The 16,451-nt window shown below is 38.2% G+C and overlaps 1 protein-coding gene across 1 annotated transcript in view; it reads left to right on the top strand.

Moving 5' to 3' along the window:
* Positions 1-3,047: 3,047 nt before the first annotated feature.
* The window catches only part of LOC131104622 (bone morphogenetic protein receptor type-2-like), a 43,491-nt gene continuing 30,087 nt past the window's right edge, over positions 3,048-16,451 (top strand). The window contains exon 1 of the mRNA XM_058051987.2: positions 3,048-4,058. Coding sequence (XP_057907970.2) covers positions 3,977-4,058 — 82 coding nt within the window. The 5' untranslated portion in view covers positions 3,048-3,976. The remainder of the gene's footprint in view (positions 4,059-16,451) is intronic.

The following is a 16,451-nucleotide window of genomic DNA, read 5'->3' as shown; positions in this document are numbered from 1 at the left end:
TGAAAATATAATATGTATTTAGCCATAAAATTGCTGTAAAATGTAATATATTTGTCACAATCAGACAACCGGTAAATGACTGAATAGGATGTCCGTACAGTCAGGGGCTGTTGAGAAAAGAAAAAGTCAAGGAGAAGAGAAAAATCCTTTTTAAAGTCCCAACATTATGAGAAACAATGAATAAAGTGTAACAATGTTATGGGAATTTATGAGAGGAATATTTACCAAAAAGAAAGTTGGAATTTTTCAATGAAAATACCACAGCAGAAATAAAAAAGAATTGTTTTAATTTTCTGAGTCAAAATATTAAGAGACAAAAGTCATATTCTACATACTGTATTAGCATATATATATAAATATTTACAAAGATTATGGAGAATAAATATTTAGAATTAAAACAACAACAGCAAACATTGAAGGAAAACAGCATATAGACGGAATCTGATAATTTTTTTAATATTTTTATATTATATATTTATATTATATTATATTTTTTATATTTTGTAACATACTGTATTTACATGTGTTCTTTTGTATTAGCATATATATATATATAAATATTTAAAGGGATTATGAAGAAGAAATATTTAGAATTAAAACAACAACAGCAAACATTGAAGGAAAAACAGCATATTGACGGAATCTGACATGATTACTGATATTTTTTTATATTTTTATATTATATTATAATTTTTTATATTTTGTAACATACTGTATTTACATGTGTTCTTTTGTATTAGCATATATATATATAAATACAGAGATTATGAAGAAGAAATATTTAGAATTAAAACAACAACAGCAAACATTGAAGGAAAATTTTTAGAATTTTTATATTATATTATATTTTTTATATTTTGTAACATACTGTATTTACATGTGTTCTTTTACAAAATGTCAAAGTGACATATGCATGATTTTATTTTTGCATATTTTGATTGATCTTATGAAAATATAATATGTATTTAGCCATAAAATTGCTGTAAAATGTAATATATTTGTCACAATCAGACAACCGGTAAATGACTGAATAGGATGTCCGTACAGTCAGGGCCCGTTGACGGGGGGGAACAAAGGGGTATCTTTAAAAAAAAATAACGTACTTGCAATATTGTATATGACTTTAAAAAAACAAAACAAGAGTATCATATATAATTTCAATGTCAACATGAGTTTGTAATGCGATCGCTGAGTTTGTTTATGCATAATTGATGGAACATCGGGTGGTTATCGTATCGTTGACACCCAGCGACAGAGAAGAGAAGGTTTAAAAATAGTGAACACCTACCGCCATCTTATGCATTATTAAATCCCGATCCTGTGTGCCGACATCATTACTGGCATCATTGCCAAAGATGGATGTGACTACTGCGATGGGCTCGTGGCCCAGTTTTTACTTATCGGTAGTCTGGATTTGATTTGACCCAAAATCCTAATGAGGCGGCCATATTGACTTTTTAACTCAGTATTGTCCGATTTCAGCTCCAATAGGCTCCAGTTTCGTTGTTTGACGTTGATTTTTGGTTCAACATTTGCCATAAAAGTAACTGTTAGATTCATCTCCACAATCCTTCTTTGGATTCAAACTTACTCCTCAAGATGAGCTAATGTTCATTCATGCGTTCCTTAAAAAGTAGTTGCATATTTAGTATTTTGTTCCGACCCCTTCGGGTAGGAAAAAGGCTGAAATGTTAAGTATGAAGTAGTTAGTGTGCATGGATGAGCTTTCTTTCGCCCACTTACCACCATCGCAGACGTCTTCACAGCCTCAGAAACACTTTGCCTCAGCTCAGCAGCGGTTCCTGGTTTATTGAGACCCCGGGTGAACTTCCTCGCCTCAGGTAAAGCCATACTGTTTGTCCAAAAAAGAGAATGAGCTTGTCTTCAGCTGTCAGGTGGGATTTATGTCAGCACATCCACAATGAGCAGTGTCGATTCAGAACCCGGCTCCAAAAAGAACCCTGCTATCCTGTTCCGTGACATGATGAGGGGTTAAATTACACCTATTTTTATAAGCTGTTGTCTGATTTATAAAACGCGCATCACTGTTAAGGATTTTTTTTATTTTTGTTGTTGTGTTTACAGCACATGACCGCAACATGTCGTTCTGGCACAAGCTTACACCGCCACCTAGTGGAATGTTGCGGATATTACGTTTACTTTGTTTTTTTATTGGTCGGCTGCACATTCTAAAAATATGATAAAAAAAAAACAGCAAAAATGAAAAAAAAATCTGCAATAATTTTACAAAAATAATGTCAAAATATTAAGAAAAAAAATTTTTACTAGAAGAACGTTGTTATTTTAAGAGTAAAAACAATGTAATTTTAGTTACATTTAATTTAGTTTAATTAATTTAATTTAATAGTTTAATTGTAGCACAAAGTTGGAACATTGGAGAGAAAAAAATCCCTTTTAAAGTCCAAATATTATGAGAAATAAAACAATAAAGTGTCACAATGTTAAATGGGAAATGAGAAAATTTACCAAAAGAAAGTTGAGATTTTTAAACAAAATTACGACAACAGAAATGAAAAAATTTTCTGAGTCAAAATATTAAGAGACAAAAGTCATATTCTACATATTGTATTAACATATATATATATATATATATATATATATAAAAATATTTACAGATTATGGAGAATAAATATTTAGAATTAAAACAACAGCAAACATTGAAGAAGAAAAAAGCATATAGACCGAATCTGACATAAATACTGATACTTTTTTCAATTTATTTTTGCAACATACTGTATTTTATGTGTTCTTTTACAAAATATCACGTCTTTAGCAATAAAATTGCTATAAAATGTAATATATTTGTCTCGTTTGGTGTCAATGTTTTGCACTTTTCAAACGCAATGCTAAGGAAATTCTATTATTTAAACATTCCAAGGATGTTCTGCAGTTACGTTTTTGTTCCGGTGTTATATCAGGGGCCTTTAACGCACCAAGCGTATTTTGAACGTGTTTGAGTTTTACGAGGCAACTTGAACGCAACCCATGTTGCCAGGGTGTCGTGCTCACAGTCTGCGGCACAGTGGCGCTGCTGTACCCCCCGCTGACTCCAACCGTACTGTACTCCTCCGCCCTCCCGACGCCAACCCACAGCAACATGATACCGGAGACGAGCGGTCCAGACAAGCCAACAAATGAGGCGTTCCCATCAGCCCAGCCTGTCTGTTTGTCTGCCTAACGGAGCTCCAAAGAGTCTGGGACCAGCGCAGTCGACCGCCGCGGGGGGAGATCAACACCGGAGATATAAGTCTCCCACTCCACCGCGTGCTACCGCTCTTGAGTAGTATTTTTTAGCGTGTGGAAAAGTGGCTGCGTGCCATTTTTACCGTAAACAAATCGCTCACGAGAAGACCGACAAGTGAGCTAGGACGCAGTGAAATAACTTGCTAGCCGTTGGCTAACTAGCCTCCATAGCATTTAGCCGCCTAGCCGAGCTAATTGGCTAACGTGTAATTACATGGGAACGTCCTGTCTGAAAAGCAGACGCGGGTGGGCGAAATAAATTAGGCGTGCACCCGAGAATGGTCTACGGATGAGGGGATTTAAACGGGGAATGCGTCGTTTTCAGCGACATTATTCCCGTCTTTAGCTAAGTTTTTTGTAGCTCCAGACAGACGCTTAAAGGCTAGTATGCTAGCTCGTAGACATGGCTTGTTTTCGTCAAACAAGCTGACCGCTTAGCCTACCGGTAGAGTTTACGCAGGGCTCAAATACCTTATATTTTTTATTGTTTACTCCTTCAAAAACTACACATAAATAACGCTTGTTTTTTGTTGTTGTTTTTTTTTTTCGCGTGTATCAATATGCGTACGCCCGAAAGAGCTGTTTGACTGATTTGAGCTGACGTAACGACAGGAGAAGAAGACTTTTACGTGATAATTGCCAAAGGAAAACAACCAAAAAGTCCAATCAAGTGTGGATTAGCTTCAAGTGACAAAAGTCGGTGTTTTCGACTATGGTCGCCGGGCGAGCCACAACGATGCACTCCTTGGCAAAATTCGGCTTTTGCGTGGCTCTTCTTCTAACTCCGGTGGCCGGTAAGTGTTTATATTTTCGTATTGATTGTTTTCTTTAGTAAACATGTCACGTATTTATCTATACATTGCACCATCACTTGTTATTATTAGTGGTTCATGTTTTTTTAATCATATATGCACCTTATCTGCGTGGATTCTGTGGCTCTCATCTCATTGTTGTCAGGTAGCGTTCATTTCATGCATAGCTACTGTGGAGGCAAATACCCACACTAGCTCCTTTTTAATCATTCTGTGTACAAAAGGCCTGGAAAAACACTGCCAAACATACTGCAGGCCTTGTCTGCCAAGTTGCCCCCCCCCCCTCCTTCCAGACTCTGGGTAGAGGCCAGGCTTCAGTGAGACCTTGAAGATGATAAGATTCTCATCACTGAGATGCTGGACTAGTGTGGGGAAATTTGTGGCATGTGTGAGCAAAGTTATCATTTTTAAAGATATCTTAATGCAAATAGTGTGTGACTTTTCAGTTGAATTATACTGTAAAGATAACAGGAGGCAGATTTCCCAGGTCTACGATGTATCTGTGGCTGAGTGCTGGAAGACATGATAAAAAAAACTGCGTTTGTGTGTGGATTTATCAAGTTGAACATTTTGGTTTGTCATAAGAAAAGTGACACAAATGGCAGTGGCCATGTGGGGCACTGGAAAACAACAGTTACATGTTTGCTGTTAGCGCTTAGTCGTCGTTACCATTGTAACGTCATTACGTTGCGTATTAGCTTATTTGTTAAGAGTTGTGCTGTTTTTGCAAAATGGCGTTCTGTTTGACTGTCCGTTGTCAAGCAAGTTTTTGACTATTATTTGCAAATTAAAGTATAATTTCCTTATGCAAGCTGAAGTGCTTGTGATTACTGGACAGAATTGTAATGATAAGCCACTCAGACAGTCATATAATGTGATTTAACAGATCTATTTTTCATAACATAACAAAAGGTACTGCCAAATTCATCTGTAGTGATCCAAATGTAATTGTGGCGGGCCGCCACAAATGTATGGGAAACCCTCATTAGTAGAGCAAATTGCTTGTGAATGCTGACGTTGGACTGAAATGTGGAATTACAAGGAGACGTAAGAATTGTTATCCTGGATGTTTTTATGCTGGGATGGCATTTCCAATGGGATTTTCCTGGGGAATTCTGGAAAATCTTGTGAATAAAAATATACTCTGCATGTTTTGGGTGAGCTGAATATTTGGGTGTTGGAATGGTTTGAATCGGTTGGTAAATTTGGATGTAATTTGGAAGGTAATTTCTATCGTAAAAAGTGCAGAATTTGAGGAATTTATGGGCACGTGGGAAATTGGTAGTCTGGAATGAGATGAATGCTTTTGTGTTGGAACGGTTTGAATGGGGTGAGAAATGTCGAACTTAAAAAAACTTAAGTTAAAATTGGCCATTTCTATTCATTGGGACTGTGGAAGATTTGGGATTTTTTGGAAGGTGTCAATAGACAGCTGTCTTGTTCTGAGTCGACCGGAATAAATTGGATGGGATTGTGTGTAAATGTGTGTGTGTGTGTGAGTGTATAATCCACATATTATTGCCTCAGTCATTCTAATGTAATGTTAATTGTTTTCCATTCCTGTGTGGTATATGTACGTATATAGTGAAGAGTGAAGAAGCAAATGTGCATAGTAGAATGGTTGTGCCAGTTTGCTCCATTTGATGGAACACAGCTCTGATTTTTAACAACATTGCAGGCTATTTGAGGGCTATGTAAGTATGTTTACTAGGACTGCAACTAACAATTATTTCCTTCCTTTTTTTAGTCGATCAGGGAGCTCTCATGGCAGCAACTGCTCTGCTGGATAAAATTTAATGCAAAAGAAGTTAAAATAATTTTGTTTAATTACCGTATTTTCTGGACTTGCCCGTCTCTGACGCTCTTTTCTAACTTGTTAAAAAGACAGATAAACGTCAGGGTTCCACATTTTTTGTCTTTTTTTTTTTTTACATTTTGTTTTCCTTCTGGTTCATTGACTTGTCACATTCTCTCTCTTGACATAATCGTGTTGGTGATGTAAGTGATTCCTCAAGAAAAAAAATCGCAATTTTTTAATAATCGAGGTACTCAAATTATTTGAATGATTGCACCACGACCTTGACGTGATGTCTTGAACGCAACCCCTTATTGCTTCCAATAACATGGTTGAAAGTGTTATTCAAATGTTCTGCAACTATTAACTATTGTATTATGTTCTACATCTGTTGTTGTTTGGTAGAAGTAAACATCTCGTTAGATGTTTGAGGTAAAAACAAAAAATACAGACGTCAGTCACCATTCCGCTTGAATTTGCCTCTTTGCAGAAAAAGCCCATTTTGCAATATTTGCTTAAAATAATGTTTTTTCGCTGATACCACCCTATTTTCTGCTGCAATTTATAAAGACTCAAAAAGGATAAAAACAAACCATTTTTTGATGAAATAAGAGTTTCTTTAAATAGTTTCAATGTTTACATAGTTCTAAAACTCAATATTCTGTGGGTCTTGAAAGTTCAGCAAAAATGCCCCAAAACTCTGTCTTCTCTAAAAATGGCTGGCAGTCAATGAGTTAAACTGATTTTTAGAATACTGTGGTATTGTTTAGCTTGATTGACACATTCTGTTTATTTGGAGCTGTCAATACATACATATATTAGCGGTTAGGGGCCGACATTTGGACTTTTGAGGTATATCCGTATGCCTTTATTTAAATCAGACGGCCGATATCAAAATACAAACACAGGTGTGCGTTCCTGCTGGGCATCTTTGCCTGACACACTTTAAAACTGAGTTATTTAATCTCAGCTTCAGCCACGTCTGTCTGTCTCTCACTCTCACTCACTACTCCTCAGTCACTGTCTCCAGCATTGCTCCGCCCACGGCATCATCTGATTGGTTAATCAAGCCACGGCACACCTTAGTGGCAGAGCCAGAATGAAGAGGGAAGTTTTCTCGAGCGGAGAGAGTATCTTTAGACCAACTTTAGTATCATCTTAGATTAGGGGTCTCAATTTACCTGGGGGCCACTGGAGCTAGGGTCTGGGCAAGGCTGGCTCGCATCAGGTTTTCCAAAAAAAAAATAAAACAAACACATTTATTAAAAACAGAAAAATATACAAACTTTTTCAGTGCTTTGGTTCCAATTTTCTACAAGAAAAGCTCTGATAAAACATTCCACTGTTCTCAAATATCTTAATTTTTATTTTTCTGCACAAAATAAGATGAAAAATAAATAAACAATTCAATAATAAAGAAAATCAACCAATCAGTAATAAATAAATATGATAATAATAATAATAATAAAAGGGCAAATAATAAAAACTTAAGAAACCACATATAGTTGGTGGGTAGACAAATTATTTTTTCAGATTAAAATGAACAAAGCATTATTACAGCCCTGTAGACATGACAAAACACGACTATAGTCACACTTATACTTTTTTTATTTACAACATATTGCGCAACTGCAGGGTCTTGAGACACATGCTAACTCGCAAACTAGAGAGCTAGCGACCTAAACGGTAGCCTTCAAGTTATTTCCTTTAAACTTAAATATCCAAAAACTTACCACTTCCACACGGATAGGGAGGATAACTATTAACAGTTATTTAACCTTTAACATGAACATTAATCAAACGTAATAATTTTTTCTGGGTACATGATACCATACAGCATCCATATCAAACTTGCGCGGGCCGCACTAACATTAAACTTTCATATCAAGGCGGGGGCCTCAAACTAGTGTCCTGCGGGCCACATTTGGCCACGTTTGAGACCCCTGTCTTAGAGCAAACACACATCAACGTAAACACAGAAAAGTCTCTTGAAATTGTAATAAATAATCACAGAGATTTTCCAAGTGTAGGAACGCCATGTTCTTCAGGAGCTATTTTTCTATTAGTTTGGTCAAATAATGTTCTCATTATGATAAAACCAAATGATCAAATTTCCAAGTACTGTTGTTGTTAATGTATGTTTTAATAGGGATACCAATACATGTGTAATTATGCATTATGGTGTTTATGATACTTAAGATTGCAACCGGGTATCAATCTATTTACAGCCACCACTCAAACGTTGACGAGCATAGGATACAACATAGGATATTAGATTTAAGTGATAAATTATACACATCAGTGTCATGGTGAGTAGCAACGCTTTCCACAAATGTTTTTTTTGATATCATATGTATTTTTTGGAAAATGCCTTAATAACTTTTTGGCTTTGTGCATACACAAGCTTTATAGATAAGATCCCAAAGCTTATCAGTGAGACAGAAGGTTAAGCAATCCAGAAAAAACACATCGGTACAGATTAATTGGCATTCGATTGAGGGAAATAAGTATTTGATTTCCTACCAACCACCAAGCATCCTGACCCCCACAGGTCCCACAGAAACACACCAATTATTCCTGTTGCTTTTGGAAATGACTCCTAATCTTAGGGCCTTTACAATCGAAGAATAATGTTCCACACGGAATCTCACGTAAATTGAATGAAAAGCTATCATTGGGAGGGGAAGGACTGTTTGTGCGGAAAAGTACAGTATTTCCTTGGCGAATCGCTCATTAATGGCAGAATCTCATCAAAAATTTGGGTACAAAACTCAGGTACAATATGTGCAATACTACATTTTGTTTACCGAAATTCCACATTTTGGTTACTGCATAGGTTAATGTTTTTGACTGCAATTCTACATTTTGCTACTGCATAGGTTATAGTTTTTGATGTACATATATTTACACTTATTTTGAACAACACCTGCCACTTTTATACTTATATTTAATTTATATTCTTATTCGTTTGTTGTCTATTGTTTTATTTTTATCCTTTTCCTTATTAGGGCTCAAGCACTGACACTGGTTAAAACTTTGGGCATGACAAGACGCACCTAACGCTCCAGAACCCATGTTCAAAAACCAGCGCCACCAACTAGTGAAAATGTATATCTGCCGTAACTTCCTTATGCATGGTTGGATCGTCTCCAAATTTTTTTGGTGGGTTGGGTCACCCTCCACTCTGTGAGTGTGTGTGTACATAGACTCTATAGCGCCACCCACTGGTGGAAATGTGCCACAAGTACCTACCGCACGGTCCGATCGTCGCAAATTTTTTATGGCGATTTGGGGCTTCGGACGGGACGTGACCGCATACCCGCCTTGCCACCCATGTCGCCCCCTCCTGGCAGAAAATTGTAAGTGCCGTAAGTCCCTTACGACTTATCCCATCACCACGGTTTTTTGTACGGCGTGTCCGCGTACCCCCGAGTGGCGCCGAGGTGCTCGAGCCCGCTCATCACTGCTTGCAGTTTTAAGCAAGCAGTGCTTATTTTTACTTTCTACAAAATGCACAGTGGATTTGCACTCAAATTTTGTTGTATGCAATACAGTGACAATAAAAGTGATTCTGATCGCTAGCACTAGCTTGTCACGCCCCGAACTAAACATGTTAATAACCACAACAGGGTCTGCGTAATAAGGAATGTATCAGTGTTGCTATATATATATATAGTAAATAAAATGAACTTGAGTGTCTCGGCGCAGTGTAATAGTGTTATGTTCAGATCAGCCAACGCTATTTGGGATAGACCATTGGTGAACACCATAAGGACTTTTCATAAATCATCTGCGATTATCCTCCCAAATCCCCCTTGTCATGTGACGGCAAACACCACCGCAGTCATCTGTGTTTTCACCACATATTTGGGGGAAAGTTAGGGTACAGAGGGTGGGAGGAGAGTGGAAGCCGGGTTTCGGTACAAGTGCATTGTGGCCTGTAGTGGTGGCCTCTAAGCTATGAGGGCAGTGTAAGATCTGGGATTAGCATAACTGTACCAGACCCAGACAGACACAGACTGAGTAGTGATGGTGTTGTTGAGGGGGGGTGGGAGTCGTAGTGCAACAGATGGGACAGATTAAGCTTGTACTTGCCCCCCCCCCTTCCCACCTCATCTCTTCCATCCGTAAAATGTAAGCTTGGGCTATCCTGGGGTGTCAGCAAATGCCCCTGAATCCAACCCATCCCACCTCAGCAACAAGCATGCACCCAAACAACAGTAGCAGCAGGTACGATTAGATCTGCTAAATACACTTGGACCATGTGACCACGCCCCCTCCACAGCAAAAAACGCTTCTTGTCTTCTGGAAAGACTTTCTGGAAGATGGATATGGGAAAGTTATCCGTTCAGTCCAAATGAATGATTCCTGTCCACTGGCTCCATTTTTGAAACCGGCTTTCAGAATGGGAAAAATCTGCTAACACCATCTTGTTGTTGCTGTGCGGACAAGCTAAACACTACCTGCTGAGAATGTTGACGTCGGCATCACGTAGCAGCCAACACGTTGTGCACTGCTACCGAAAAGCCGACATCATACAGGCGTCCGTCGCCAAATGGCGGTTTGAATTTTGCGGTTGAAGTAGTTTTGCACAGATTGTAGTTCCACTTTGTCATCAGTCCGGACAAGCGGAAGATGAAGGACCTTATGCACATGCATTCTTACGTCTTCGGGTTTTGGAGTGTCTGTGTATTTAGATTAGATTAGATTAGATTAGATTCAACTTTATTGTTATTGCTCATGTCACTAGTACAGTTAGCATCCAACCAGAAGTGCAATTTTAAGTACCTTCGTAGTAAGTAAATGTAGAAAAATGGACAGATCTACAAACTATAACAGGCTAGGACTATAATAAAGTGAGGATATGTACAGGGATATAAATGACTATAATATGGCTATTGCAGATTATACAGATTATAAACAGTATGTACAGTATGGATGTGACAATATATAATAACAGTAATATGTACAGTATTGCAATGAAGTGACTAGAGTATGGCTATTGCAGATTATATCAATTATAAACAGTATGATCTATGACTGCAACAAGATATAACAGTAATATGTACTGTTTATGCCTCGTTTATTGTAATTAATTGGTTGCAGACCCCACCGTGATAAGTGAATTTTCAAGTAAGATTCAATAAATTGAATATTTTCATAGTTAAAGCATAGAAAACCTGATTATGACCTTTTTAAAAATGTTTTTCTTCCACTATTAGAGCTCCGCTGAGATGAAATAACACCCCTATGGTTGCTTCCAAGCTTGTATTACCCAATATATTACACATAAAAATGGAAAATAAGCCATCTTAGACATAAATAAGAGAGACTCACAAATGGAAGGCATACTTCCTGAGTTGGCTAGCACTCGGCTGCGGTCAATTCTAGCTAGCTGACGTCACACACATCACTTCCCAGGCACACAAACAAGTCACAGACACTGTATTACCTTTCATGCCATGTTTTCTAAACAAATTTGTATTTTTGTTCATTTAGCAATTTTTATGCTCGAAAATGCTAAGTATATATGTACACTTGGCCTAAATTATTTGCTTAAATGTGCATTTTTAAAAGGCAATATTTTTTACACATTTTTTTTACCAATATAGCATGTGTGCTTTGTGGGTTAGTGAAAAAAATGTCAGTTAATTCAATGCAAAAATCCTTAGATTAAGGATTTTCTAGGCCGGTGTTGAGAAATGGATGTAGCCTAGCTAACATTTCTAATGGGATATTAGCCTCTGCACACATGAATACACAACCTTCAACAAATTGTTATGCCAATGCTTGTGGTTAAAGAAGATGTAGTCACTAATGCAATTCCAACTACATATTTTATGACACTCTTATTTTACAGTTAAGACGACATGGGACAAACAGAGCTCTTATTTTGAAGGCCAGAAGTGTTTTCTGTATTTGTTGAGAATGTCACACGCTACTCACATTAAAGCGGTAAAACACAACGATGTGAAAGTATACTCACCTTGCCTGAGGCGCTATCTTCCATTCATGCCCCGTAAGAGGAGGTTCCACCAACTTTCGCCAGCGTTTATTGCCATTTCAATACGTTTAGTTGGGGAGGAGGTGGTTTAGCGTTTGTAATGACATTCTGCCACGATTGAGCTGTCCGCCGAGTAAATACTTCCCCACATGAATGTTCCCGCTCACCATGACAGCATTTCAGTCACATTACGTCAGTTTGCGCAAGACGGTGAACTCTGATTTTAATGGACAATTCCATCATTTTGTCAACTGTCAATCGTAGGGCCCTGAGTATTTAACCACAAAAGAGCGATCATTAATTATTTTTCGAAAAATCGTGATCAAGTGAGGGAGCGATATTCGAACTGTGATGTAGCGAGGGATGACCGCACCGTTTCCACGCAGTGATTCATTCTTGTGTGAACGAGACTATTTAATGATCCCACACTGTGTGGAGTGTTCTTGTGTGGGCAGGACCGGGCCTGAGTGTGAAGCTTGTATTTCTGAAACAATTAAAACTCTCAATCCGAAGTTGTATATGAGGATTAACTACAAAATTTCACAAATTCTAAACTTTGGAACTGCGCGGGTTCAAAAGTCATCAAGTGATCGTGTGTTTATTATTAGGGCAATGCTTTTTCTGTGCGTTTTATCTCTCTTAACAAATACACAAAGATCATTTTAAAGCAAATTTATCATCAGTCTTCTAAGCATACATTATGCTTTTACCTTTTTGATCTCTGAATGATTAGGACGTTTGATTCTCCACTACAGGGGTTTTGTATTCTTGCATGTTTTGAATAGAAAGTAGAAAACAATGCAGTTTGTATCTCTCCAAAAGGGCCAGATTGAATCTGTGTTGTTTTGTAGCCACGAGGCTGAGTGGAGGGGGGGCACTGAGAGTCCATTTGGAGGAAGAGGAGGAGGGTTTTGGGAGTGAGGTCGGGGATAGATGGTCAACCGGGGGGGGGAGTATTAGCAAATATCTGGGCCATGGGTAAACACTAAGAAGTGGTCGCCATCCTCCAATGAGAAAGCTTGCAACTACTCCCCAGCCTCTTTTGCCTTTCTCGTGTGTCACGCTTCACCGGGCTTGCCTGCACGCGCTAACGCAGTACAGCGGCATTGGAAGCGGAGCTGAAAGTCTGCACAACCAGGAACAGAGTCCACCACGGTCAATCAGAGAGAAACACTGGGATTGGCACCCAACCAGAAATGCCCTTAGGAGGCTGAAAGAATTTAGCCACAGTGAGGCATAGCAATAGCCTCTTTCACTCAGAGATCCCATAACATTGTCATATATCTTGCACATCTATTTACATATATAATATCTAGCAGGGCTCTACATTAAAGCAAAAATTACTTGAATCCTTCATCAAATAATAGTACTGATGCATTGTATTTGGAGGAATACTCCAATACTACCTTACACATCGTAGTCGTAGCAAGCAGTGATATTTATAAGTCGTGTACCACAATGAAACATTATTGAATAGACACATTTGTGTACTAGTAAAGTGTTTTTAATCCAGAAAAAAATGCTCAATGGTCAAACAATAATTTGTGAAGCAAAGGTGAGGAAAAATACACAGAGAAATGCAACCGCTAGATTTTGTAGCTTGTCCAAAATCAGCACTTGGTATTGGATCTAATCAGTGGTGTTTCATTGTGACCACTTAAAATTGTCACAGTAATGTGATTCACTCACATGTACCATTATTTGATTGGCTGCCGCTAATAAAATACTTGTTTAGGAGGCACCGTTTCATCACTTTTTGGTGTTTTCCTTCAGAAGTTGTTGAAGAATTAGACGATGTTGGCAGGGATGCCATGATAGATGTTTTCCTAGTCAAACGATCGCCGATTGGTTGATCGTGAACAAGAACGGGTGTGGGTAAAACGCGGACTATGGACTACGGACCGCGGTCTAAATAAATGATTCTGATTGGTCCATTTTAAGATTTGCAAGAATTGGTTTGCAAATTACCACCGGAATTACGCAATTACCGCTTTAAAAAAAAACTCTTCGCAATATGGCATGCCAAAGTGCACTTGCCCGACGGGAATATCACTGATTGGATTTACTTGCCCGAATTTTGTTATTGTCGAGCCCTGTCTAGTATGTCTGTATATATACAGAATATATTAGAGATCGAAAAGTCTGGGTTTTTTTGGTCCGATAAATATTATTAGTAGTTAAATAGGCTGATAACCGATAATTGGAGCCAACATTCATTTGCAGTAAAAGTGTAAAAATTTGCCTAAAACGTTGAATAATGCAAACACTTCATTTCTTTTAACTGCCTAAAGCATGTTTCACCAAACTAATAGAAAAACAGCTCAAGGAGAGAATGGAGTTCCAAGACTCAAGACGCTTAGAGGTTGAATAAAAACTTAAATAAATAGCTCTCCGAAACGTTTCCACAGTAGGTGAAGTAATATTTCCATATAACTTATCTTTGTTTCAAGTTCAGACACAACAAAAAGTACATGGAGTTAACAAGCTCAGCAGCAACTCTTGTAAAGTTAAATAAAAACTTATATAATGACTGACTGACCCTGGATGTTTTCAGCCTTCATCTTAGCATACTTTCATGCTCACAAGCATACAGATGGGCTTGTACAATCACAGACTGCTTCTGCATTGATATTACCAACGACATTGTTTCAAATAATTCACAAGACTATGAGCTAGCAAAGCTTAGTGTTATGTTATTGTAGTCGTCGTAAATGGCCGTTTGCTTGTATAGCGCACTGTTAGCACATTTACAGACTGATGGTTCAGTATCATCATCATTTTTCATGAGACTTTCACACAAACACACACTATTCTCCACATGACATACATTCTCTCCATTGCTAATAACATAGGCTGCTGAGCCTTTAAACAGAGTCAGACCAGCAAACTAATGTTATGGTACACTAGCTAACAAGCCTCCTTCAAAAATAAACGTGCTTCTCGTATTTTTTCACTCAGAAATTTGTAGTCACCCGGCACTCTAAAACCTTCCTTACATTAAAACTGTAAAACACAACATGGTGAAAATATACTCATCGAGCCCAAGTAGCGTGCGTACAACCACACAACCTCAACCCTGCTAGCTTCCATTCGCGCTCTGTAAGAGGAGATTCAGCCAATTGAACCTGTTTTGGTTCGGAGGGGATTGTTCAGTGTTTATATCCATTGTGGAGCGCAGTCATCAACTCGGCTTGTTTACGTTTTATCATTTAAACCGGTAGTTACTTTCTTATCATGGGAAGAATCTATAACAGTACATATCAAATCTTGCCCAATCCAACTTCCAATAAAACAAGTGAATTGAGTTTTTTTAATGCGCTCTGTCAACATTATCAGCAGTCTTCTTTCAAATATTTGGCAGTACTACGAGCTAGCAGAGCTAGCGCTAATGTTTACTCCGCTCTTACGTTATTCTGCTACTCGCTGTAACATTAGTAGTAGTTGCGAGATGTAGAGCACTGGGATGTTTTGCTTACAATTACAATTTAGAGTTTTCTGCCTTTTACCTTGACGTGTGTGTTTGCTCTAAGATGACACTAAAGTAGTAAAGTGGGTGGAGCCAGTGTTGTGCACGTTCATAGTTCTTATGAACCAGTTCAGAGTTCAGCTCACACAGTATAAATATGAATAGTTCACGTTCATAGTTAGTGTACTGAATTGGAGGAAGGTCTTTAACATCCCAACCAAAGCAGGCAGCACCCGCTTCCCCCAAGCTCATCCAATCACTAGTCAGAACTCAGGATTCATTCGGGGTCTCACAGAAAGTCAGATTTTTCAAAAAGTCTTTACAAAGATGTGTATGTTCCAGATTCGGGTGTTAAAAAATACTTGAGCATTGCGAAAGTAGCCACAAAAAAGAGGCTGAAGTGCCATATGCGGCTCTGGAGCTGGGTGTTGCTGACCTCCTTGTGGAATTGTAGAACAATGTTGAAGATTTTTGTTGTTCTTTTTTTTGTGCTTTTTAGCCTATGCATGTTTATTTCTTCACACCCAGCAAACAAAAGCCATAAAAAATTATAGTATTGTTTCATGCAATGAAATAAATTATATTGGACCTTAAATTATATCACGTAAAATGGATTGTTATTGCATATGGAACAAATGTGTGCACAATGGAACCAACCAACCAATTTGTTTGGTTTTATTCATCTGTTTCCCCGATACAGTTATAGAAAAGGACTTCAATTTTGAGTTCTACTGTCAGTACGATCCCGTCTTCCTTATATAGGCTGCAGATTGCCTGCACTCGCTAAACGCCGACCTACAGGAACCTCAGGAACCAATCACAGCGGAGTGGGCGTGTAAATTAAACAGACCATTTGTGTCAAAGCAGGAAGTCCATGCAAATACTGTAGAAACAGGTGCAGAATCAATTATTGTGTGTAGCTGCTCTATAGGTGTCCACAACTCAATAAAAAGCTCCAAAATGAGCATAATAGGTCCCCTTGCAAAGTTGGTTTGTTACGCTAGTGTGCGCAACGCTTTGTGGGTAATGCAGTGTGAAGGAATTGAAGTACCGCCTCTCACTAATAAAATGTGGGTGGTAACAATAACATGCTGTTGCAGTAGGAATGCA

This window comes from Doryrhamphus excisus, linkage group LG15, assembly GCF_037039965.1.
Source record: "Doryrhamphus excisus strain RoL-2023G ecotype Guam linkage group LG15, RoL_Dexc_Guam_v1.1, whole genome shotgun sequence".
Lineage (NCBI taxonomy): Eukaryota > Metazoa > Chordata > Actinopteri > Syngnathiformes > Syngnathidae > Doryrhamphus > Doryrhamphus excisus.
This window is presented reverse-complemented; position numbering and strand designations above follow the sequence as displayed.